Source organism: Pomacea canaliculata, linkage group LG3 (genome assembly GCF_003073045.1).
Source record: "Pomacea canaliculata isolate SZHN2017 linkage group LG3, ASM307304v1, whole genome shotgun sequence".
In the NCBI taxonomy this organism is placed as follows: domain Eukaryota; kingdom Metazoa; phylum Mollusca; class Gastropoda; order Architaenioglossa; family Ampullariidae; genus Pomacea; species Pomacea canaliculata.
The window spans coordinates 2701474-2728525 of NC_037592.1; the positions used below are offsets into that span (position 1 = coordinate 2701474).

General features: G+C 43.7%; 1 protein-coding gene across 2 annotated transcripts; it reads left to right on the forward strand.

The window, feature by feature from the left end:
* Window positions 1-1223: 1223 nt before the first annotated feature.
* Window positions 1224-27052, forward strand: LOC112559948 (cell wall protein DAN4-like). 2 transcript variants are annotated; one of them, XM_025231460.1, is made up of 12 exons: window positions 1224-1984; window positions 8917-9134; window positions 9564-9653; window positions 9939-10212; window positions 10799-10961; window positions 13896-13980; window positions 14591-14668; window positions 15346-15500; window positions 16331-16386; window positions 16617-16728; window positions 17176-17345; window positions 18102-18237. In XM_025231460.1, the coding sequence occupies exons 1-11, from the start codon at window positions 1906-1908 to the stop codon at window positions 17336-17338; spliced, it is 1473 nt and encodes a 490-aa protein (XP_025087245.1). In that variant the 5' UTR covers window positions 1224-1905; the 3' UTR covers window positions 17339-17345; window positions 18102-18237. The 2 variants fall into 2 exon arrangements, with proteins under 2 accessions (XP_025087245.1, XP_025087246.1); XM_025231461.1 differs by lacking the exons at window positions 1224-1984; window positions 8917-9134; window positions 9564-9653; ... (4 more) ...; window positions 15346-15500; window positions 16331-16386 and adding exons at window positions 18461-18583; window positions 19001-19052; window positions 19457-19606; ... (1 more) ...; window positions 23770-24419; window positions 25466-27052.

Genomic DNA, 27052 nt, shown 5'->3' on the forward strand with positions numbered 1-27052 from the left:
AGTCGGCTGCATAAGGCGGGTGGGGATCTGCTGCATAAGCGGTGGTGAAGCGGCTGGCAAATAACGGGTGGGGATTCGCTGCATAGCGACGAGTGTGGGAAGCCGAACAAAAGATTTATGTGTATATATGTTGAGGGAGGAGGTGGCGAACATCGTGCCTCATCCAGACATAAGAGCCAGAAGAGAAGTGTGAATGTACTATAATCGCGCCGGAAATTAGAAAAAAGCTGCCAGCGCTATGCAAGCTACTTTTAAAGGGAAGTTTGGTCCGCACGGCATACTCGGATGGGCCAAGATTCGCGTTGCAGACTCGGCTGCATAAGCGGGTAAGCAACTGCCCATTAAAGCGGGTGGGGAAATCTGCTGATGCGGGTGGGATAGTTTTCCTCATCGGGTGGAAAGATGCATACTCGGCAAGTTCGCCGTGAGCCAGCACGGGCCCCGGGGTAGATGACCTCTCCGGGCCCCTTGTAACTGTAATCGTAAACTATTTTCCCAATATATAATAATATGCCTGGAAATAGTATATTGCAGACATGAAACTGCATGAAACTCGTGTTCTCGCGAGAGTATGCCTATGCACGTGTGGGTGAGAGAGAAAACGAGTGGTAAATATTTGTGTGAGTGAAAAAAAAAAATTAACGCATGAGAGGGAGACAAAGAGGGCAGGTACATTGTGTCTGTTTTCATTATTTTATAAAGCACATTGAGCCTGCCTATATAATACTGCCTATATATACATATATAAATCTAATCAGTCATACCCGTTGTAAAGAGAATGTGCCTAATGACTATATACTTAGGTTCAAATTATATGAAACTGTACAATTACCTATAGACTGTTGGTGAAAATGCTGTTTTGTATCGTAAATATGCTTGTATGTCTCTGATATAATAATGAACATGAGTCCATTGGCGGTAAAGATGCTATGTCATGTCTTTCTTTCTCTCTCACACACTCGCATCCTTATTTTCCACCATTATTTATTAATGTCATTTCGTCGAAAGAAGGAATCGTGACTTCCGTGATACTAAAATCACGATGACTCAAACCCCACCTGTGAGCGGATCAGCTTACTGCTCTAAGTAATATTCTGTCAGTCACAAGTGTATGACTTTTTAAATATCTACTGCACCCCTAACGGTCACGACTCGCTCAGCCAATCAGCGGCACGGGACGGCAGTGCGCATGACTGTTTTGTGTCGGCTCGCGTGCTGGCGCTTGTGACGAAGCAGAAAACAAGCCCAAACCTCGTGAATAGGCCCAGGACAGCTTCGGAGGTCGACTATGGTGACCCAAGGGGCGCGAGACACGAGAGGAAGGTGTTGGTTGTTTCCCTGGTGCGGCCACATCCTACAGGTAACAAGGGCACCCTTGTAGGTCACGTGACACGCCGACCTCTTACCTGTGTGAGGTGAGGCGGCATAGGTAGCTCCAGTCGCAAAGCTGTGCTCGTGCAAGAAGGGGTGTTGTCCTCTGCAAAAGTAAACAACCAGCAGTTTAACTTTGGTGACAAAAGAGTAAGAAGTCAAAAGCAAGTGAGGAACGTGTGCCGTGAGTTGCAGTGGAAATCCCAGGTACAGAAGTTCACCTGTACTCAAGTCTGTATTGATCATTGATCGCCGCACACCTGGCTTCCTGGATCGAGGGAAAATGGTCGAGCGGTGGTTCCAGAGAATGGTCTGATGTGCAGGCAGTGTAACGCCTGTCTGTAACACCTGACACTACTCCGATTGTAACACTCGTCATGTAGCATCCTTGCATGAACAGTCTCAAGCAACTGGAAGCTGGCGACTGGAACTTACAGCCCATGGGACCCCATCACACAGGTGGAGGAGTCTGAAGATAGGTACAGACAGCAGCGATGTAATGTACAGCAGCAACAACAACAACACCACAAAGTGATGGGTGGACATCGGGGTACTCTTGCTTCCGCCTTGACTCTGGCCTTGGTGATCTTTGTTCATGGCGCCTCCTGTGAAGGTAGATTTGTGTGCAGCGTTTTCTAGGATGTAATTCGGTTAATTTCACACACACACACACACACACACACAAGCACACCCACAAACACACACACACACACACACACACACAAACACAAACACACACACATTCTTTTATACGGAAAGGGATGAGCGCTCTTGTTCACCTGCACGTGCAACTATAAATATATATTTTTCATTATTGTTCACATTTTTACATTGTTGTCGTCGTCATCATTATCATCCTCATCCTTTTGTTATTTCAGACAAAAATATGTGTGTAAAATGGTAAATTATGTAGATGAGTAGATGTAATTTTATATTATTCAGTGTGTGTGAGTGTTTTGTCTGCGAATTCCTGTTATTGTCTGTCCGATGTATTATTTTGATTTATTGTCTGTCTGATGTATTATTTTGTGCTCAAATATTTTTCTTCAAACATCGTCTGCTTACATGAGAAAGGAAAATTTCTTCTGCAACATTTGCTGACAAAATAGTTTTATTATTATTAAACACAATATATTTCACAGAACGCACGCCGCAGAAAGGTTAGCAGCAATCGCCAACTCACCACTCACCTGTCAGTCTAATTTTGAACATTTTTTAATATTCGGCAATGAGAACATGTCAGGTATGAGAGGGTGGAAACCCTGCGATTTGGGTCAGTAGCGGTTAAAGAGAAATTTAAGTCACAGGTGAGTGAGTTGACTGAATGCTGGTATTGAGGTTAGTAGCGATGTGTCGAAAGTTGACACCTGTCACACCTGAGTGAACGCGTCTGAACACTGAAACTGTTTGGTGTGGATGTTATGCTGGAGAAAGTCTGTGATCGTGATGTTGCATAAGTGAGCTGCCATGTACACTGCACTCTAGTCAGTCCCTAATTAAAGTTATCTACAGTCGAAACCGACAAAATCTGAGGCAATTATTTCCACACGAATCAATGTAAAGCCAATGAATTCGTTGTAGACGCCCCTATATATATAGCAAAAATACGACTTATAGAGTAAATGTAGCGTTTTAATACTGAGCAAATGAATATAAAATAAATATAAAATACTAATATAAAGAGCTGTTGGGTCTGAAAACTTTCTTTGAAGCGCTAAAAGGAATTGGTTAACTTATTAGCAAGGGAAACACTTAACAGAGACAATAAAATCTGGTCACGTGATTTCATCTTACGTGCGTTGCGTGCATTTTGAAACTGGAAATAAACACACTACATCGAATAAAATTGTAGTATTGACACTTGCAATACATCAAAAAGCCCACAAACACTGGAAATCAGTGGAATTGTTTGGCTGGACGCACGGGGGATGACAGGTAAATAAGTGAGCTACATATACCATGTACAGTGCACCCTGGGTAGATGCTAAATAAGTTTTAGCTTATAGTTGTGGCATAGACTTCTGCTACAGGTGATATACACTTCATAGTCTACCTGTGGTGTTGATAGGTTGTTGATTGTGGGAGGGAAAAGTGCTTCCACCTACAGGTGATATTGTACGATAGTGATAATGGTTATGCGTGTTTTATGTATATATATATAAAATACATACACACAACGACAGAGAAGGCTGTACCCTGCCATACACACTAGCTGTGTGCAGGAAACACACGCCCACCCGAAACCTGATGTATGTGCAGACAGGTAGAGTTTACCCACCTGCCCGCCGCAATCTGTGTTGTGAAGGTGTGTACAAAGCGTGTACACGGGTAGGTGTACCCGTGGTCGTGCCGACAAATAGCAAGAGCGGCGAGATATTTACACACGGGTCAGCGCACAAGACCGGGTAAACTGACCGCAGACGGAAGAAGGTATAGTGACCTTCATCAACACACACCTGAGTGTTGACAGACTCCAGTGTTTTTGTTTCTGTATGCACGCGCACGCTGTACACCTTCTTTCCAATATATATATATAAGTGCGTGCGTGCTTGTGAGACACAGAGAGAGAGAGATCTTGTATATTGTTTACCTTTTCAGAAAATACCTTTGCGAAATCAAAAAGAAGCAGCACACCTTACACGATTTCACTTATGAAAATATTCTTGTATCTTTCGTATATCTTTTAAACACGTTGCTACCTGATCAGTAATGTGTGTGAGAGAGAGAAAGAAAGAGAGAGAGAGCAAGTGTATCCCAGAACATGATTCCCGCGAGTGTAACATCAGAAGGTCGCGAAGGTACGTATATTCCTCGACAATAACCTGATCAGTTTCTTTCTTTGATTTTTTTTCCTTGTTCTTCTTTGTCTCTCCATTCCACAGCGGAGGCTGTCGCTTGTGGCGAGTACACCTCCACTCTACCTACGAGCAGGTTTTACAAAAATACAAATTATTGTGGTTTACCTTTCCCCCCTAATTGTTTACCTGCAGTTTATGACTGGCGAAGAAGGTAGCCAGCATCTCGCCATCCTGTCGGAGCAGTCGGTGTAGCCTTATTATCACGCATGATGGAATAGTGTAAGGTTCTTATTCTTCTCACTTTTGTTCGTCCGATCCACACCCGCCTCCATCAGTCTCTCCTGCTCAGCTGCAGTTTCCTACAGTTTTCTTGTGCTTCCTGCATCTCTCCCTGCACAGCTCAGTCCTTCTGACGTGAATAAAACTGTTATTACTTCTTGTCAACTTGGAAAGATGAGGTCACTACTAGTTAAAAATTGTATTAACAGATTTGTTAAAATGCTGATTGATGGTAGGAATAATTAGCTTGCAGTATGTTGATAGACCTGTATACAGATTTATCTATTTATTTATTTTCATTGTAGAAACCCGTCCTTTGAGCATCCATTTGTCATTCGCTTGTTCTTCTTTCTCTGCCGATTTATGCTTCTCTCCATCCTTACTGTTGGTTCTCTAATTCATCTTGGTGTCTTCTATGTTCGTCTTTTATTATTTGTCTGCATAGTTGTTTCTCTTTCCGTCCTTCCTATTCTGTCCATGTCTCCTACTTGTCTCAAGCATGCTCTTCTGTGAGAGTGATGTGCTCTATAAATCACACGTCGTCGTCGTCATCGTCATCGTCGTTGTTGTCGTTGTTGTTGCTGTTGTTGCTGTTGTTAAGAACGCTAGAATATTAAACGTGAGGATGGATGTGTATGCTCTCCATGTCTAGTAACTGTCTCTGAGATGTTCAGAAAACAACTCGACAACTTAAACTGTGAATTTGAAGACCTCCTTGTATCTTTAGGGATGAACAGTCATTCAGACTTATGTTAGAAATTATTTCTCATCTGCTGTGTTAGATGGTTCAGTCAACATGAATCACTTGAATTCACATTGAAAGATGGCGTCCTTATGTATTCAGTTAGATGCTAGAAATCGTTAGATGTTTTTTCTATAAATCTTTCTCATTGTTCAAACTTGTGCTAGTCGTGGCTGAGTGCAGGTTGTTAGTTGTTGTCATCACAACATTGCCTTAATCTATCGCCGTACTCAGACTTTGCTCCGATACCCAGATATCAAGAGCCACGCCTCGTGTTCTCATTTCTGTTAGTCTGATTTACTTCTTCATAAAGATAGATATCTTATCTTGCACGACAGATGGCCTCTCGACTCTGCCACATCTCACTCCATGTCAAGCTCCATTGCTCGGAGATTAAGGAAGAGAAGAGGTTTCCAGCACAACCCCCTCCTCTCAATCCTTCCATCCCCCACCCTCCATCCTCGTGGTGTCCAGAGCGCGAGCTCAGGTGACGAGCCGATAACGTCCACCATCGTGACGTCAGCAACCGTCACCAAGACATATCGATGAGGCAGCAGGAGGCAACAATATTATTACTTCAGACGGTTTCTGACATCCACAACATCGATAAGGAGTGTGAGGGAGGTGGGGTGGGCTCAAGATTACTTCTCTACCTGATTGCACATCAGCTTGAGGAGGAAGCCGCCAGGTGCAAACCTGCGAACATCAAAATGTCGGCTTTCAAAACCTGCTCAAGATGGCGACGTTGGTTTTTCTTTGCTCGACTCTTCACCTTGTCGGTTTTTATTTCGCCTCAAGTTAAATATCTTTTGGTTGATGTGTAGGCTGGGCAATGACAAGGTTTAGACCTTCAGGTTTTTGGAGGGAGGGGTAGCTGTTTGTTTAAACTAAAAATATTCAATGTTCCAGATCCTAAGAAGTTTGCTGAAGGAGCTAAACCCTCCCGAAGTTTTTTTGAGAAAGCACAGCTCGACAAAGGCGCCACAGAATTTCATATCCTGTCACTAACAGGTCATACATAACACGAGCCACTCGGTGGTACCCCGGGGGTGGGCAAGGAGTTATTGTGCACGATTATATAAACGCCGGGTGAGTTTGATCAGAGCAGGTTGCGAAATAGGCCCATTGAAATGTGTGCAAACAGGTCTGAACACATGCAAGTTTGCAGGAACATGCAGAGGCCATGATCAAACAGGAAGATGACATGCAAGAGTGCGAGAGAGAGAGAGTGCGAGAGAGAGAGAGAGCTAGAGAGAAAAAGACTTCCAAAGTGCTGACCAGGTGAAAATGACATGGATAGAAACAGGTCTAGTCATTTATCTGAAAACAGATCATGATGATGATGCCGCCCTAGTCATTCTCGTCTGATCTGCTATACACGGTGGTGGTGTAGTGGTGTTGGTGGTATGAAGACACCTATGCCACAGAACACCTGTCCTACTCGCCACCTGCAGGGAAATGATGTTCCCAAACTCTTTGTCTCCTGTCGTCGAGTGCTAGGACTCGTACCCTCACCTCTCTCTAGTTCATTGTGAAGCTCATACAATCCTTTCTCCTACAGCAAGTTACAACAGGTCTGGGTAACCATGGCAAGACAGAGTCCAACCCAACTCTTGGTCTGAAGCCAGCCATTGTCATTCCTTAAAAGTGTTTCACTAGTCCTTGTCTACCATAAAACAGGATTTGTGATGTCGGGAGCTAATGCGGGGCTAATTATTTCTGAGGATTGGACAAAGCGCAATGCAAGATACTATTTCCCTCAGTGTGGGTGAACACTACTCTTCTGTCCGCCTGTGACATGCTATGTTCTGAACATTTGGACCTACAGTTTGACAGTCCTGCCAGTGCGTGTAAGCATACCCAGGCACAACAATTTTAAAAAATTACCTCAAAGCTCCTCTTTATTTAGAAGATTGACTTTGCATGTGACAGTGTGTGTGTGTCTTTTGTCAGAATTAATACCATCTGGAAGCAAAGTTTAATTTTATTTTGGAAAGAATTATTGCAAAACCTCTCCTCACTATCCGGATAACACAGAAAGGATGTCACAGAAAGCTGGAGATGCTGAGCATATGACAGATGTACCCGAGGTTCATCTACCCACAGCCTCAGCACAACACGCTTCATATGTATGTCCTGTCCTCAAAACCAGCCAACAGTTACAATGTACATACTTAGCCGAGTACCCGAGTTTCCGGTTCAGTGGACGGAGTCACATTTCGACATAATCACTGCTTTCAGCTGACGGGTGGAGTCGTCGTCACAAGGTCTTTGTCGGCCTCAGCAGGCGTGGATAATGGCGGTTGTACTCCATATCCTTGGTAACAGCGTGCTGACGATGAACTGCAAGAATGTCATAATGAGAGGCGATGGAAAAATAATGACACCTCCAGCGGATTTATTTCGTCCAGGTGTCACTCATTTTTCTTGGTATTCGTGACTAATCTTTAAGACAGCTTTTGTCCTGTTTTCGTGAAGGCTTATTTAAAAATAAACTACACTCAGTTCATTCCTTGTCACTCCTCAAGGAGCATAGGACTGCAACAACTACTACTTGTCCTCACCTATAATTACTTGTACTCCCGAGTCACCACACTTACAAAATGTAAAACAGTCGTGTTGTCTGGTTGCTACAGGCTCGTGACTAACCACAGGCGCCATCACTCAATTACAAGAACACAAACCTGTCGGATATTCATGTGTGAACACGACGATGTCTCTGTGAACGCACACCTACATGCAGTCGTCACGCACGCACACTTTTATTTCGTAAAGCGCCATGAGCCTGTCTATAGGACCGCAATATGGAGCTATAAATAATAATATCCAGTTTCTCGTACACATTTCTATCTCTCTCTCTCACACACATACACACACGCATATAGATGGAAAGCCGGTCGTCTGCTCGCATTGTCAGTTTGGTTCAGATGGCGCCGACAGTTTTCTATTGACAGGGAATGTGTGACTGTGTGTATTTACATACAGAATTCAATCGACGATGACTAGGTCCGCCATTGAGCCAACAGAAGGTGGGCGTGTTGCACCTATTACATGTCTGTATTTATTGGACTATGCAAGGGGTCAGAAATTCAGCTAAAGTGCGTGTACCAGCCATCTGCTCATTCGTCCATTGTATTCTAACACGTCCTTCTGTATGTGTGTGTGCGTGCGCGCATGAGAAAGAGCGAATCAGACTATTATATCTCACAGAAACAATTGTTTATCCTTTATACCGACAGAAATATTTTAACAGATCGCTTTGAATGCAAAGTCAGTCTTAACACACATTAGTCATCGCCGTCATCAACTTGGAAAAATTTACTTGCTTTTCGGAGAAGAGTCATAAGACGATCACCGTTACAGAGAAGCAGACGACAAAGCCAGACTGTGAAGACTACACATATCATTTAAAACCAAACGTTCAGACATTCTGTTCTTTCTACACAGAAACTGTTGATGAATAATATGTTCACTACAAAAATGTCAAATTTAATTGTCGTGCGGTTCATGAAGCCAAAGAACACTACTGACAAAAGTAAATCTGTAAATTACAAATATTTTATATACTCTTCTATTGAGGTCAGGTTGACAACTCGTCAACAAGAGACAAAGCCAGAGTAGGCAAACTCTTAATATTTAAATTTTAAATAATTAATTGATGGTTAAAGAGAGAGAAAGAGAGTTTAATTGATCATCTGACCCTGTGATAACCTGTTGTCTCATCAGACCTGGTGACTGGGTCCGTGTCGGAGTCCAGCAATCCACAGTCGGGAGTGCAGTCCATGCCTGACAGCGTCTCTTTGAATGTGACTGTCGGAGGTCAGGGCGTGCACCTGGAATTACAGGTAGACCAGAGCGTGGATCGTGATGTTCCTGTTTTCATCCTGTCAAGCAACGAAAATGGCGAACTTGAAACAAGGAGAGTAACATTAAACAAAACAGAGGTAGGTATCCTGACTTTTAAGAAAACTGATGATGAGATGATTAGAAAATGTTGTTGAACACCTGCTGACATACTTGTTAGGACATTACAAACAGTTGACTAAAAGGACATGAGAGCTGCAGGTATGTCGTGGTCAAGAACAAGTGTCATATTTACCATGACATGTCCAGTTTAGAAAAGAAAAAAATGAAGGAATTTCAAGTACGATATGAAAGGTTGGGGTGGGATGGTGAGATAGAGCATGGGACAAGGAGACAAATATCAGGTAACACAGAAGTCTGAGGCGGCATTGGCAAATCTTTGATGGGAGTGGTATTGTCGGGTAGGGTGGAGTAGAGGGAAGAAGTTAAGAAATCTGAGATACATAGATGCGAACAGTGAATGACACCAGTAGAGGTGTTGTATTACCAGTGACAGTTTCTGTCTTTAGGACTTCGCCATCTACCATGACGTCACCCAGGGAGCAGCCTTCAGCGCGCGCCGGAGCGTGGACGAGGATGGACAAAGTTATTTGAGTCTGGTAAGTAGCATGCGATGGTAATTTAGATTATTTGGTATTTAATATCTATTTGTTATCTGCGTCTTCGGTTTGGAGAATTTTCTTGTCTTGCCTTGCTACGAATTTGTCATGTTCTCTTCAGCGCGAGACATCGCTCCCTGGTGACGTATTGTCACCCTCGTTAACATAATCCTGTATGGAAACGTTAGGAAAACGTTTACACGCCAGTCACGTAAAATCACGGCATGATTGACCTGACACTATGGTTATGAACGTATTTACATATTCTTTAGTCTCTAATTACAGGAAGGCATTCTGCAAGTCGAAGGGAAGATGTACGACCTTAAAAGCACTGGGCGCCGAAACCAGAATTCGAGTGAAGACACGACGGACAGGAAGGACAGTCCGCCAGAAAACAGCGTTACGCATGCGCCTGGCCACAATGTCCAGCGACGTGACGTCAGCGGCGAGGAGGCGGCCAAGAGCGGCCAGAACGAGGCTGGGGAGGACCACGAGTTCGTCGTGCATCTTCGAGACGACTTGCTTCCGGGAGGACAGCGCGGGGACGCTGTAGTAGCACGTAAGCAGCTATATATATACATATATACATACATATATACATATATATATACATTACAGTCCAGTCCACATCACAGTCCAGTCCTTGCCAGTCCACATTCCAATACAGTCCTTGGTGTCGACATTTCAATAGTCTTTGACAGTCCACATTACAATACAGTCCTTGCCAGTCCATAATGAGTTACTACTCGCCTTTAGTTCATTTTGACTGATTAAGAGCGGGAGAAGCCAGCTGCGAGTAGTCAAGTTAATGACCCCTGACCTCCAGCGTCATGAATCTTCTGATGTCACTACGCAAAGTAGTTCCGAGTACGAATATGCTATTGACTATGAACTTTTCTCTACTAATCTCTCGACAGGAATCATGAAGAAATTCAATGCACTGCTCACATTCAATATAATATTATCGACTTTGCCAACATTCAGTTATTTGTGTAGAGTCGCCAAGCAGCTTCGAGTTTTATGAACAAATCTTTCAGACCCGCTTTCAATCAATCAATCAATTTATCTATCAATCAGTCGGTCAGTCACTCAACCTCGCAGATGAATCTAATGCCCGCCGACTGGTCTTTGTTTATTGTCAACAGCGCCTACAGTGACGAGGACAATAGAGATGAGAGACTTAACGGGCAACAAACTGCCTCCACCACCAGCGGCGGCACCACCACCTGTGCGCAAGCGACGACAGTCCTCAAAGCAAAATATTTACATCGATGTTGTCGCTGTGGTAGACTATAGGGTCTTCTCAGAGTAAGTGTTGACTAGGATTTTCATTGACTGACGTTGTTGTTGTTGATGTTGATGACGATGATGATGATATGTATTGGAGGCAAAGCTGCCGATGGGCTACCTTGGGACCATTTGAAACGTGTGGGTCCTCTAATCTCGAGGAACCCGGATGTCCGTTAATTAACTAACGTTTCGGGCTGGCAGTTCGGACAAGCAACTTCGGGGGCAACTAAAAGTTTGTAGCTGCGTCCTTGGTGGCTGTTGGCGTGGCTAGACTCGCAACAAGTGTCTGATATAATGGCAACCACCGAATAAGTATCCGGCTTGCTGGCTTCACACCCGGATGTGAGATGTCCTGGTTTTCTGCCAACACCATACAATAGTCACAAAGACAGTGGATTATGCACTGTGCGACTAAAGCTTTTCAAGAATTCGTTTCACCAGGCTTTGGGGTGGTTATCGTTGAGTCACCTCGCCAAGGTTGGCTTTCCGCTCGTTTGAGCATTCGTGTCGCAGTTGTGGAGACCTGCAGGTGTGTGACAGTCAGGTGGGCATGCGCAGTAAGGATATTACGCTGAAGACTTTCTGTTGGCCCCTTTCAGCAGACGACAATACAGTCATCTCGTCGAATGACTCAGCGGTACCACACACACACAGAGTGATCACACACACAGAGACTCCACGCACACACGCACACAGAGTACACACACACGACTCTAGAAGCCGGAGCGAGTGTCAATCAGTTTGAGTGCCGACCCTTTCTACCTACAGGAAAGCACTAAATATAAGTGGCTGTGGTACCCAACAACAGCTAATTCACTCTCTAGACACGATGGGCCACTATCATGACTTTACCTGAAAAGCTCGGGGATGGCGATTTTCATTACTTTTATTACAAAGTTCAAACTTTTTCCTTTCCAAAAATGTAGAGGTTCCTTGGTCTAATGTTTACCTGAGAGCAGCAATAATAAAAAACACACTTCACCCGCTGTCGTCTTCACAGTCGTCAGTTATTAGCCGGTACTTGTAATACTTATACTTGTATACAGCACTCACAGGACTACCTACCTTATATCGTAATACTTATACTTGTATACAGTACTCACAGGACTACCTACCTTATATCGTAATACTTATACTTGTATACAGCACTCACAGGACTAACAGTACTCACAGGACTACCTACCTTACAGTGTAATACTTATACTTGTATACAGTACTCACAGGACTACCTACCTTACAGTGTAATACTTATACTTGTATACAGTACTCACAGGACTACCTACCTTATATCGTAATACTTATACTTGTATACAGCACTCACAGGACTAACAGTACTCACAGAACTACCTACCTTACAGTGTAATACTTATACTTGTATACAGTACTCACAGGACTACCTACCTTACAGTGTAATACTTATACTTGTATGCAGTACTCACAGGACTACCTACCTTACAGTGTAATACTTATACTTGTATACAGTACTCACAGGACTACCTACCTTACAGTGTAATACTTATACTTGTATGCAGTACTCACAGGACTACCTACCTTACATTGTAATACTTATACTTGTATACAGTACTCACAGGACTAACAGTACTCACAGGACTACCTACCTTATATCGTAATACTTATACTTGTATAGAGTACTCACAGGACTAACAGTACTCACAGGACTACCTACCTTACAGTGTAATACTTATACTTGTATGCAGCACTCACAGGACTACCTACCTTATATTGCTCATTGTCTTTTACAACAACAAAAGCTTGTTTCCGGTTGTTTGTCATTTATTCACACCAATAATAATTTCTTCATATCTTCCATCATTTGATACCTTTGCTTTGTTACCGCTTTTACTCCTTTCGCTCCATCAGCTGCTTGTTGATGATCTCATCATGTTTCATTGTTGTCCACATCGCCGACTTACTCATGTCCTACTGAATGGCGAATTAAAATACCCGTGTACCACCTTAATTCTTGGCGATGCTTTGTAGTTCAATTGTTGTTCTTCCTTCACTGTTAGCACTGAAATGTTTCAGTTAGTGTACACACGTGTGTGAGTGTGTTTTAAAACAAAAAGCAAGAATCACGAGACAGGTCTCCACTGCCTTCTTGAAACCCACCCACAGACTGAAGTTTTCCATTGTTGCACTCCGAAGTGGATATGTCGGGTATGAGGATGATGTCTCGTCAGGCCTGACGGGAGGGGGAGGGGACAGGGCTGGGTGGGTCTAGTGTACCTGGGGTCGAGGCTGTGAAGGGTCTGACCTAGATAGTGGATTTGTTTGTTTTTTTCCTTCTTTATCCTGAGGGTTGCTGCCCTAACACGGGTACGCTGGCGAGGTGTTGTGACCCTATGCTTCTCGAGGAGTAACAAGGAATAAACTAAACTCTTTCCCTTTTCTTTTAAAGAAAGGTTGCTGTAACATTCCTCACTCTGGTGACTTTTCCTATAGAGAGGGGCGAGTGTTACTAGTTCGATCCTTTAATTTCCTCATTTCCTAACCACTCACGTGTTCACTCTATGTTCATGTAATGATGTGAATCCTCGTGCACTTGTCCTAATGTTTGCAGTCTATGTTGCGTTATTGAATGAACTGTAGATATTGACAATCGAATTGTAAGCATACTATGATCTACTGGGACAATAATTTACGACTGCAATTACAAGGCCCCGGAGAGGTCGTCTACCCGGGGCTCGTGCTGACTCTCGGCGGCCCTGTGTCTCCAGGACCGAAAAGTTCAATCATGAAGTAATTCGACTGCACATGCATTTCGCCAGGATTTGTCCTCAGACATTGTTCCATGTGGTCTTCGGGTGTTCAAGATCTTGACCTACGTAGAATGTTTAATGATATGCTGAAGAGAAGAGATAAAATAGTTTCGTTCTTTACTTTTTTCCCGATGAAATCTCAATTAACAAACTAATGTGTCTCTGTTCTCAGCTGGTATACCCGCAGCTCCGCAGCGAACAAAACACAAGACGCCATTGTCAGCATCAGCCAGTACTACGCCTTCGTGTACTCAGGGGTAAGGTCACCGCGCGCTATCGGTCACTCTCTGTACTCAGGGTAAGGTCACCGCGAGCTGTTATCCTCACCCTGTGTACTCAGGGATAAGGTCACCGCGCGCTGTTGTCGGCCACTCTCTAATTATTACCTGCTCACAACCTTTACAAAGCCTGTTGTTCGCTTGACTCTTGAAGGATGGCAAACAAGTGTCATCCAAACTGTCCATGATGATCTTCCTATGTCCGGGTCTTGCTTATTTTTGTTTTTTGGGTTTATTTGGGGGGAAGGGGTTGGGAGGGGAATGACGTGGATGTCGACTGAGGAAAGAGGCTGAAATTTATAGCATGGACATATTGGAAAGTACGGATAAAAAAGTCTTAATCACTCTGACGGCGGAGGCGCTGGACATTTACAACATTTATATGTCTTATATTTCACCCTATAACCCTAAACCTGACATGTATAGGGCATTTGCATGTGTAGTGTGTTTGAAACTTTATTTGCACATTTTCAACTGAATATTGTTTGCGTTTGTTAGGTATTTATTCACATGGATACGTTACATTTGTATAGTGGCATATTTATATAGACAAACATAGTTTTGCTTACGATGGCGATCTGTATTGCAGATAAACATGTTGTATGAAGGCATCTTCTCATCACTCTACAGTTTTCACGTCAAGTTATCCGCCATCGTCATAGCAACGGTACTGGAAAACCCATCTACTTGACATCTCACATGTTGATAAATTATCTTCTCACGTGGGAAGCCACATCCTGCTTCTGTTTTGTGATTCTATCCTAATTGAAAACAAATGTTGACGATTGTCCCTGACTCACGTTTTTCTGCTGTCAGCCAGGTGTCACGCTGCATTTGTCAGTGTTCGTGACATGTTTAGTTGTGACAGTCAGTGCTTATCTCAGTATTCTTTGTGTCACTTTCCAGATAATGGAAAAGGTGTGTGTATTGTTTACGGTAGTTGTGACAAAAAGATCCGGAAGAAGTTTAAGAGGCAAGCTGTAGCACGCAAAACACTTGAAAGCGCGCCATAGTGTGTCAGATAAATAAGATCAGATAAAAATAACTTTCATGGACCTGATATGAATCGTCAATAATTTATTCAAGGTTATCTCTAATGATTCTTATCGACCTTTTTTAGAGCAACAAACTTCTCTGAACTGAGCCTCAGAGGATTTAAAGGTGTCATCCCTTTCACATGCCTGCAAAGGCGCTTTCACGGTTGAGTGGTACCTTAATTTTATTTCTGCCTTTGTGACAATCAGTTATTTAATTTGCTAGAGTCTCTTCCCCTCCCCTATAGTCTGTCTCTGTCTTGTCTATGTGATGACGTGGCATCATTTTGTTGGAAATATTTGGCTTCAGACTGCGAGTGCGTCAACTTGGACGGAGTCCCTGCGCCAGACTGCCTCGCCGCGGGATATTGTGAACACCAACCAGGTCTTGGCCAAGTTCTCTGATTGGGTATCCAACCCAAACACCACACTCCCGAGCTATGACCACCTCACCCTCTTCTCTGGGTGAGCCTCTTTGTGTGTGTCTGGAATGAATGCGGACGTGGGTATGTGCGTGTGTACGTGCAATGTAACAGAGGAACAAGGCCACGTCTCCTTTGCTGTCTGTGAAAGACCCAAGCTAAGAGTAAAAACAGTTCAACAGGTGCCATCAAGCCTGCCTGTGCAAGGGAGGCAATTCAGTATAGATTAGCAGGTTGTCCATGATCATTATCTCCCTTGCTTTGTTGAGCAGCATATGGGCTGTCATCATGTTACTGCGGAATAAACACTCACACCTAGAAATTTCTGTGTCTGTGTGCACACCATACACACATTTGCGCGCGCACACACTAACCTTAACCCAAGACAGAATTTGTTCTTTTGTCACAAATCCAACCACATTATACAAACATAATATGAGTATATAATTATACAACATATGACCAGACATACCAAGACATTCAACACGCACACATACACCTTCTCTCACATACATGTGAACCTCCTAAAGGAGGATTCCAGGTAGTATGGCAGCCCTACGAGTCCTTGTGCCTTTTATTTAGGATGGTGATGGCTGCTAGCAAGGACCCGTGTAGTTAGTGGTCCATGTCTCACTGACAAGCATACACCAGCCTCCCCCTATAGATGCTTATTTGTTGCTTGTGTGTTTCTGTCAAATTGAATCGTTGTGTATCCTTCTAGTTCATTTCTCGTCTCGGGCACACTGTTCTTTCTCTGTGTGGCATCTGTTTACAGGGCTGGCTGCCATGACAACCTTAGTTGTTGGCTCTGTGTAAAACATCAACTTCTCCCTTCCCCTTCACAAGATCGTATTTCTTTGTCTGTTCGTATAGGTACGAATTCATCAAGGTTGATGGCACCACTCTGATAGCCTCTGATGCTATAACAGGTAATCTTTTTTGTGCAATTCATTTTTTAATCGTAATAAGTTTTTAAATGCCGAGGAAGGCATTTAGGTCTTCGGTAGACTAAACCCTTTTCCTTGCAGTTCCCCTCAGTAGCAGCTTTAGCATTCGTCTTCTCTCTCTCTCACTCACACACACAAACACAAGAATTTCTTGAGGCTAAGGGTATGAGGTGGAGGAATGTTGACATGTCTAACCACTGACCTATGTGCAGGTCTGGCATACCTAAGTAGTTTATGCTTAACTGATGGCAAGTCTTCGTCGGTAGTGGAGGATCATGGAGGGTTCAGATGCATGTTCACCGCTGCACACGAGCTGGGGCACAGGTAAAAAAAACAAACTCTGTCAGTCGTGTTTCTACAAATAAGACATTGAAAACATTGTAAACCCTTAGAAGACTATTGTAACACAAGTGTGATGCTTTGACAGTATGGTTCAGTACACCTGGAATGTGTCGGGTCATATTTTGACAATAAAAATGTGTACATCGTGTCTAGTCGTGTCTAGTCTGTCGTACCTCTGCCTTTCCTTTCTGCCGTAAATAACAAAATAACAATGAAAGCTACGCACTTCAGACAGCCGACATGTTAGAAGCTCCATTATTCACTGAGATTGACAAACAGTATTTAGCATGTTAACTGTGTGTTCTAGCCGTTAATAACTGGGTAGTCAGCATCCGGCATAGTGTCTGTCAGTTGAGATATGTCCGTGTCTTGACTACTTCATCGTTCGTGTATCATCATTTTAATATTTTTTATTGTTTGTCTCGTCAGCCTCAGTGCTGAGCATGACGGGAACGAGAACGCGTGCAGTGCCAGTGACCAGTACATCATGACATCAACGTCTTCTTTGGGATGGCGACCAACAAACTCAACCTCTGGCGCTTCTCCTCCTGCAGCATCAACTACTTTAACACCTTCATCAGCAACAAGCTGACCACACCGTAAGTCAGCAGCACCACCACACTGCTCACACCTGTCATGTCGTGGCAGCTACATCAGTAGACATTCACGTGACTCGGGCACGACTGCATCAACACTTCGCTCATATTTTCATGAAGCGGGACAGTGATGGCGGAGTTGCCAGACACGTGACGTGGAGCAGTCTCGTCACATCGGTGTTGTCCACTCCTGTCTTACCTGTAGTACCTTTCATACAAGGTCATGGCCAAAGCTTACTTGTAGCAGGTGACGTACACGTAGCTTGTAGCAGAGGTGACGTACACGTAGCTTGTAATAAAAGTGACGCACACGTAGCTTGTAGCAGAGGTGACGTACACGTAGCTTGTAATAAAAGTGACGCACACGTAGCTTGTAGCAGAGGTGACGTACACGTAGCTTGTAGTAGGTGACGCACACGTAGCTTGTGGCAGAGGTGATGCACACGTAGCTTGTAGCAGGTGACGTACACGTAGCTTGTGACAGAGGTGACGTACACGTAGCTTGTGGCAGAGGTGACGTACACGTACCTTGTAGCAGGTAACGTACACGTAGCTTGTAGTAGGTGACGTACACGTAGCTTGTGGCAGAGGTGACGTACACGTCTGTTACTTGTAACAGAAGTTACGTACATGTAGCAAGGTTGTTATCATGGTAAACGCGGTGGAGGTGATAAATAGCTCAAACAAAAAGACAAATGTCGGGCATTAAATGCAGTTTTGCAGCACGAGCTTGACTGACAAGTGAACACCTGTTTGCAGACGAGGTCAGCAGTGCCTATACAACAACCTGACATCCAGCAACATCCCGGACGTGTCCGGCCAGCAGCCAGGACAGGTGTATGACCACGATGCCCAGTGCAGACAGACTTATGGGCCCTCGTCGGTAATGTGTCGGGTAGGTCTCGTTTCTGATGTTCATTGAGGTTTTTTCCTAGCAGGTCCCTGTTTGGAAAATAATTTGCCTTTTATAAAAGAAAGAGAGGCTGCCTCGGCATGTACTCTATGCTTGAGTCTCCTTTTGTGACCTCTGTTGACCTGTCTTGTTACAATAACCGCTCATCAGCCTTCAACAACAACAACAACAACAACAACTTATAGTGCTCCTATTATTATGGCAGGGTATAGAGTTCTACAACAAGTCAGCAGACATTTGCACCACCATGTTCTGCAACGACGGGACAACGGGCAATCGGTGCGCAGCGGCCATCGCCGCCAGGGGCACTTCCTGCGGGAACAAAAAGGTGAGAGGATTGGCTGCCTCGTGAAGGACGTCGTATGATGTTCTACAAGAAAATAGTAAATAGCAGACGTGATAGGGTTCACTCTTGATGTACTCCTACTGTAGTGTGAAAGGAAACTCCCACTTGGTTATCCGTGAGTACTGCGCTCGTTGAGCTATTACACAGTGCCCTCGCGCCAGGTTATGTCGAAAGCCTTTCTAAAGTCTTTTTTCATAAAAGAAGCTGAACTGAAGCAGACAATTGTTCTCAATAATTATTATTTTATCCACCAGGCTCTATCAATGTAGAATTATGAACGATCTTTAATTTTATTAATGTAACTCTGAAGATCTTGAGAAAAATAAAAGAAAATCAAAAATCTGAATAGAAATACCATTTTTCAAAATTAATCATTTCATGTATCTTGGGAATTTTCAGTGGTGTGTGAACGGTCAATGTGTGTACGACATTCAAGCACCATCACTGGACGGTAAGTTAAAATAAATAATAATCAAAGAAAGATGAATTATAATGACTAATGGCTAATAAATTAAATAAATATATTTTCACCGATAATTAATCAATACTCGCAAAAATTCATTACTTAATCAATCATGGATCTTGCAAAACATTTAGATTCTCTTGACCAATATTCAACCTATATACAAGCACAGGATACATTTTTTTCCAAGATGGTTCAGTTGCAAAGTGTTGCCACAAAACTGCGGTCGCAGCACAGCACCAGCAGCTACCACACTTGCACGCACGCACGCGCAGTCAAACACACGGGCATTCACTGACCCACACATACACGTGAGCACAAAAGACTCGTACACGAACAGTCAGTCACGTGAGTCTCACACTGCAGCTGATGGAGGACATTTCTACCTCCAGATAACTGCCCCTTTGGAGACCAACCAGGCCTGGTGTTCAACAACCAGACCTGCGCACAAATGGTTTCCAGTTACTCTGGTTACTGCTACCAAGATGTCGTCCTCAGCCGGTGTTGCCGATCGTGTGCCAACTACTACATTGGCCTGCAAAGTAAGGACTGCATCACACTTTCTGTTTGCCAGCACTCTTCTTTCTGCACCATTTTTCTTTCTTTTTTTATGTATGGGCTTGGGTGGCGATGAAGGAGAGTCTTTCAGTCTGACGTGACCTGATCTTTCATGTTAGATGATGTTATACGAGTTACAGATGGCATTGCATTGTCGTTGATGTGCGTTTTTATAGTCAGCGCTGTTTTCATTTTTCTGACTCGTTTGTTATTTGACACGTTAAATCAAACAAAAAAAATCTCTGATGATGATGATTGATGACGATGATGATGATTTTTTTGACAGATTGTACATACGGTGACAAAGCTACTGGCTGCTCCAAAATTTACTGCTCGACAGCGGACACCGATTATCTTTCTTCTTGTTGTGGAACCTGCAAGTACGGCACCCCCATTACGACCAGCTCAACCACCTCCCGTGAGTATGCAATGTCATTCAGTGCAGTCACGACCTGCCAGCAAATTATTTTCTGGAAAGTCATTACAAGAAGTAATGAACTTAGAGCCCGTTCGACAATATTCATCCCATTTTTCACTTCTCCAAAGCAAACTCCGTGAATGTGTAAGAGGTGACTGTCCGTCGCTTCAAAGCTTCATTAAAGTAGTAATTATTTCTCACAAACTCAGTCACCTTGTTCAATTATTTGTTCTTCTCGCTAATCTCTTCGTTCCTTTATTTAGACCGTGGTGATGTATGTCTATGGGAGAGGAGAAGGGGTACTTGTATGAGCGCTGTTCAGCTTCCCACCATGAGCATGATTATAGGGGAATACTTCCTTTGTCTAAAGAAATGTCGGATGCTATGTTTTTCCCCTCTGAAGCATTTTTTTAAATTATTATTATTTTAACCGTTAAAAGATTTTAGTAGTGACTCCAAGCCGAAAAACATGATTTATTATAGGGTTATAGGGTTCTAGAAACTCTTATAGAAATGTGTGGCAGCAAGCAGAGCGCAGTATTTATCTCCCCTTCACTAGAAAAGGTTAGTCACGTGACTTTCCTTCTGCCCTTTGATCTGGTCCGGGAGCGCAGTGCGCGCAGACAGCCCATCAGATGAAGGGGCAAATCAGACTTTCAAAATTGATGAACATGTTTCTTCATAATGCTTTATAACCTGTTTGTGGACACTTGAGCTGTGAAGCTGTATGTGTAGTGTGTTTTGTATGTGTAGTGTATTTTGTATGTGTAGTGTGTTCTGTATGTGTAGTATTTCTGTAAGAGCTGTATGTGTAGTATTTATGTAACAGCTGTATGTGTAGTATAATCTGTAACAGCTGTATATGTAGTATTTATGTAACAGCTATATATGTAGTATATTCTGCTTGAGACCTGGCTTCATCATTCTGTTGTCTGGTGTGCATGGGAGTCTACCCGTGTGTCTGACACCTAACACTCTGTACAGCTTTGCTTTTTTTCACATGGAGCAAAAGGGATTCCACTGAAAGGTTTTCTCCTAACAGTTTTATTTACAAACGTAGAAGGTACTAATTAGTTTAAAACAAGTATTTATGTATGAAAGACACAAATGGCGGCTTGCTTGTTCCTACGTCTGTTGGAATAATGCTTGAGGCACTGTGCACTGACCCCGATAATAATAACATCTACTAACTGTTTAACACATTCTGTGATTCCACATCGTTATGGTGTTGTGTGTCCAGTGGCTACTGACATAGAAAAATGTTTCCGCGGACTTGATCGTCTGATCTACTGAATAGTTCCTGCCTCCTGCTTCCTAACCGCCATTGTGCTGATGCCACCTCCGTGACAGTCCTGTGTGCGCCAAACTATATATGATGATGATATTGTTGTTGCTGTTGTTGTTGCTGCTGCTGTTGTTGTTGCCACCACTATTACCACAGAAACTACGACAACTACAAATCTCAGCGGCAAGTCAAAAGACTGTCAGAGAAGACAAGAAGATATGAAAGAGATATTGTGATAGTTGTACTGAAGTGACTGACTCTATGCTGATGGCATTCACATTCTTCTCACCACGAGTAACTACACTTCAGGCAGGGACACCCTTCATGGAGGTCTGACATCGGTAACTACACTTCAGGCAGGGACACCCTCCATGGAGGTCTGACATCGTTGTCGACAGAGGGAGCAATGGCTGGAGAAGACAGAGAGACTTGCCCATGCCGGACCGACTGGTGGTTGTGTAACGAAGACCATCGTTGTCCACCTTCTGAACGCCTGCCCGCAGTGTTAGAAACACTGGCTTGTCATCAGTGCAAACAGACGCCGTGGGTTCACATCTCGTCTCAGCACTTTCTGTATGTGACATCTGTTCGCAGGACCAGTCGTAGGCGATCTTCTGGTACTCTGGTTTCCTCCCGTCTCGTAGTACAGAATAAACTCTACATGCAAGCTCTCTCCGACCAAAGCAACCAAACAACCAACGGCTACATACGTTTATTCCCGATAGTACAGGTGTAGAGGCTCAATCTGCCACACTTGTCCTTGGAAGATCATCTACATTGACAAGAGAAATGGGACAGACAGCAGGTGATAAGAGCAGCTGAACTTACAGAGTGCCTACCTGGAGGTGAGCCGGTTGATGTCTGTGTGTCGCAGCCAACGTCCATCCACCCGGTCGATGGGGAAAATAAGGCAGCGATGGTATCGTAAAAAAACAACAACAACTGCTCCGAGAACGATCGACTATTTTGATCTTTCTTTCATACTGACATGCTTATTCGTCCTTTTGTACCTCACCACGGGGACTGCCGGGTGTACACAGAGGTTGAGGGACTGCAGGACTTACACTGCACAACCATATGAGCATCGTCCCATGGTTAAGGGATTCCCTGTCGTAATCACACTGTGATTGTGTTATTCCCTGTTGTAATCACATTGTGATTGTGTTATTCCCTGTCGTAATCACACTGTGATTGTGGTATTCCCTGTTGTAATCACACTGTGATTGTGTTATTCCCTGTCGTAATCACAATGTGATTGTGTTATTCCCTGTCGTAATCACACTGTGGTCGATTCACCCGTGCTGTACATCACAAAGCTTGTGTGTGATTCCCTGTTGTAATCACAGCATGTTGTACATAATTCGTGTGTGTCATCACAAATCCTCTGCGAGGTCACACATGTCATCAGGTTACCCCCCTTTAACGTTGGTACACGACTTTTGTGCCCAGAATTATCTCCCGCCCTTTGTAAACAACGTTTACTACACAAGCAAGGGTTGCGTTGTCAGAGATCATAGGATACAACCACAGGATAACCAGCCTCCTTATAGCACAACAGAGAAAGCGGAAGTCACGTGTGCACAGGTCAAAACCTGACAGCGGCCCTTATCAGCGAGACTCCACTGCGCGTGCGTGTAGTCGGCTTCTGTAGTCTCAACGGTCCAACGTCCACGTGCGCGGTAGTTGCTTCCCCTTGTTAAACACCATGGCGAACCTCTTCGTGCGGCTGCGCGTGAAACATGGCGTAGACAGTATTGCAAAGCTTTTAACCAGTTACAAAGCAGAAACAAACAAGTAATAACAATAACAAGCAGCCTGACATTACTAAACTTTCTAGTCACTAACCAGAGTTACTAACCCCCGCGGTTAACGTGTCCATTATCGCCCCTTAGTACATAGCCTTATAGCCAGACTGACCGGTCAGTGATTTTCTTTTCATTTCGTGTTTGTTTTACACGTTTATAGGGCCGGAAATGCAGATGTTTTCTCGGACTCGGCAAAAGTTGTAAACCTCAACATCCTCATGTTATTAAACAGTTTATCCATTCAATGGACTCATGTGGCGTTCCCATATTCCAAGATCGGGCTTAAAGTGACAGTTAAACCGCTATTCCAACACTGGGCTAAAGATAATTGTTAAACTATTTCATTGTGGAATTATTGTTTACTGGCAAAACTAGGAAATTGTACTATCGGATGGACTCACTGTAGCGTGTATTTAATAAATTTTGAGGTTTGGAATCTTAGGACATTAAAGCAAGTTCGTCCTCCATATTGTATCCTACCGTGTTGCGTATCCTAGCTGCTTATCCTGTAGGATTGTAGGATATCTGGATAGATATTCTCTAACCCTTTTAACGGTAGCTCTAACAGCCAGACGAGTGCACGAGAAAACATACTGAGGGGCAGGTAATGCACGTTCGGTTACTGTGATTCTGTCTCAGCGGACGTCACTTCCTCTTCTTCCTTTTCAACAACGACGACTACATCAACCGTCATGACAACAGTCGTTTCAACGACGACGCTTCCAACTACCCCAACTACTTCCACTTCTACTCTACTGCCAACTACAACAACAGCAACAACCATTCCTTCGACATCTTCGACATCTGCTTCAAAAACTACCACAACAGCCACACAGAACCCTGCAGGCGCAGCGACTACGACGGCACTACCAACTTCCCCAACTACATTGACTTCTACTCTACTGACAACTACAACAACTGCAACAATTCCTTCGACATCTGCTTCAAAAACTACTAAAACAGTCACACAAAACCCTGCAGGCGCTGCAACTACGACGACACTACCAACTTCCACAACTACATTGACTTCTACTCTACTAGCAACTACAACAACAACCATTCTTTCGACATCTTCAACCTCTGCTTTAAAATCTTCCACAACAGTCACGCAGAACCCTGCAGGCGCAGCGACTACGACGACCACGCAGACTGCGGACACCTGTCTGGATGAAAAGACCTACAGCAGTGTCTGCTCCACCCTCCCTCAGACGCCATCCGGTGCTACAACAACACCGTTCGGCAACATTGTTGCGCCACCTGCAACAGTTTGTCGGAAAGCACGGAGACGGGTATGCATGTGCACGCTGTCTCACCCATTCCCACCCGTACTTGTGAGAGTTGAGGTCCTCGTTGACATGCTAGCTGTCTCGTGGGTTATCTTGTTGTCAGCTGTGGTCTTGGGGTACGACAGGGGAAGGTGGCTGTTGGTGGAAGTCGTTGGTGAAAATGGTTTCCAGTGTGAGCGAGTAAGAGATGTGTCCACAGGGACACCAGCGCCCTCGGCCTGTCCACCTTTCCTTGTGTCTGTCGTCTGAGGTTGAGTCTGCTAGAGGCATCAGAGTTGGGGTCTGCTCTTTAGCTTTTTTCAGACCAGTTATTACCTTGCCTTCCATTCTTTCTGCCTCTTTGCAGTCTGTAGAGACTATTAGTGGCAGCCGCTTATAGAACACGACTGGCTTCCAGTGGCTTCCATTATTCTGGCTTTCTACAATGCCGGCCTCCAGAAGCCCAACGAAGCCAACACCGGATCTATTAACTTTTGCAGGATGGGTAGTCAAGGCTTCCTACATACGGACTAGTGTTTGTTTAGCACATTTTGTAGCCTGAAATTTATTGCAGATGTTTACACCTCTGTTTACACAGTAGTGTAGTTAACAGATAAATCTTTCAGTGGTTAATGATGTGAAATGTGTCTTATGGCCGGTTGGCCTGTTCTTGTCAGCTTGTATCGCATCCAATCCACTCCAATTTCCACTTTATTACCCATAATATAAATAACTCCCCATCACATTATATTTAATAAAACTAACTTGTCTTTAGACTAAACATTTCACCTGTGGTTTTGTGTCTGACCTTTTGTTTAAACCCATACATGAGTGTTTTATCTTTATCGTATTGTATTATAATTATCTCATCAAGTTTATCAACACTTTTATAAGATGGTTGGTATTGTTGCTGGGTGAGTCAATCAAAATTATATTTGAGTTTTTCGTGTGAATACAACAAGTTTGTTGCTGTTGTTAGCTCTTTGCTGGACTTGAAGTAAGCTTGACATTGAGTCATGTGACATACTTGAGCAGGTGAGTCTGATGTCCACGTGTTTGTCTACCCGCAGGTTGCAAGAGCAGCAATCAACTAGGGTGCATCAACGGTGCTCCACCCGTATATTCCAGCTCTCTACGGACTGTACATCTGATGTGTGTTCTATGCTTGCTATGGAACAGCAGCTTTTTACTCCAAAGATTATTTTACAGCCTTTGATACATGAGTGAAAGCAGAGTGGTGTGTGTGCGCGCGTGCGTGCGTGGGAGTGCATGCACGTGTGTGTATGTGGGTGAGGGTGCGTGATTGTGTGGGAGTGTGTGTGTGTGTGAGTACGTTTGTATGTGAGTACGTGTGTGAGTGTGTGCGTGCACATGAACCAAAATCAAAAGTATGTTTGTGTTTTCGTTGTAACAATTTCGCTCCTCAAAAGAAATCGCAGAATGAACTCTGTAATTATGAACACATGGAATGTTCAGTGACCGAGAGAATGATGTTCAGTTGAATGCAATACAGTGTTTAAATGTGTTCACTGTCAGATCACGTTCACACACTTGTGACGTATACAGCTCAAAATAAGTCGCATGTAATACGGCTTATACTGTTAAATATAAGTGGCGCACACTACCCTGTTGATAATGATTGGCTAGACACATATGGAGACAGACTGATGACAATCTCTGCTGACAGCAGATTTTTATCATTTTATCCTTTTGCTAGCCACTGTTGGCAGTATTTCCTCTGAAAAATGCTTTTCATTTTTTGCAAAGCGTGTGTATTCATTGTATTATATCGACTATGTTATGGATGACAATGTGAGCTCATCTCTTTCTCTCTCCCTCACACGCACACATGAATATGCACACACCCCCTCCCCCAACATACACATCCATACCCCCACACACACATCTATAAGCACCGAGAGAGAGATGGAGGGAGAAGAGGAAGGAGATGTTGCAAGCGATGACCACGTGCACAGGGCAATAAGTGTCAAGAGAATTCCCACAGCGAGGCTACTCGTGGTTCACCCCTCGCAGACATGTGTGAGCGGGTCACCACGTGCCCCTGTTTCCTCCTGTCCTTGTTCAGGGGCTGACCCGAGGTTAGTTGCCACCACTGAGCTGCCCGAGGCATAATATTAGCATTTCTCAGTTATTGAATGTGTAGAGCTGAGAAGGTGTTTATCTTCACACTGTCTGCAGTCTGATTATTTTACAGCGCTGTGCTCGAGATTTCTGTCCTCCACATCATTGCAGGTAGTCTGTCTTTTGTAGTTTAGCTGAGTTTGCTAATTTTTATGCTAAATTCATAGTTAAGCAAGACATTTTGAATTCTTCACTTTATTTAATGAACAGGTTTGAGAAGTTGAGTTTTTGCACAGAAACATGTTAGTTGCATAATGACAGTTGTTTTTGTCCTTGCGGACTCAGGCTTCCACAAAGCTCGGCATCCTACTCTCCATGAGGGACTAGAGAGGACATGATCCCCTTGTTGTCCCGAGAACTTCATGTGTCCTTCTGTTCCCTGTTTTTATCTGGATAAATACATGATCTTTCATTGCGATTGATATAAATCCGATTTTTATGCTCATTTTTGGAAAACTCACTCAAATATAAAACTATATTTTTACAGAGAATAAATTTTACCATGTTGTTTTGAA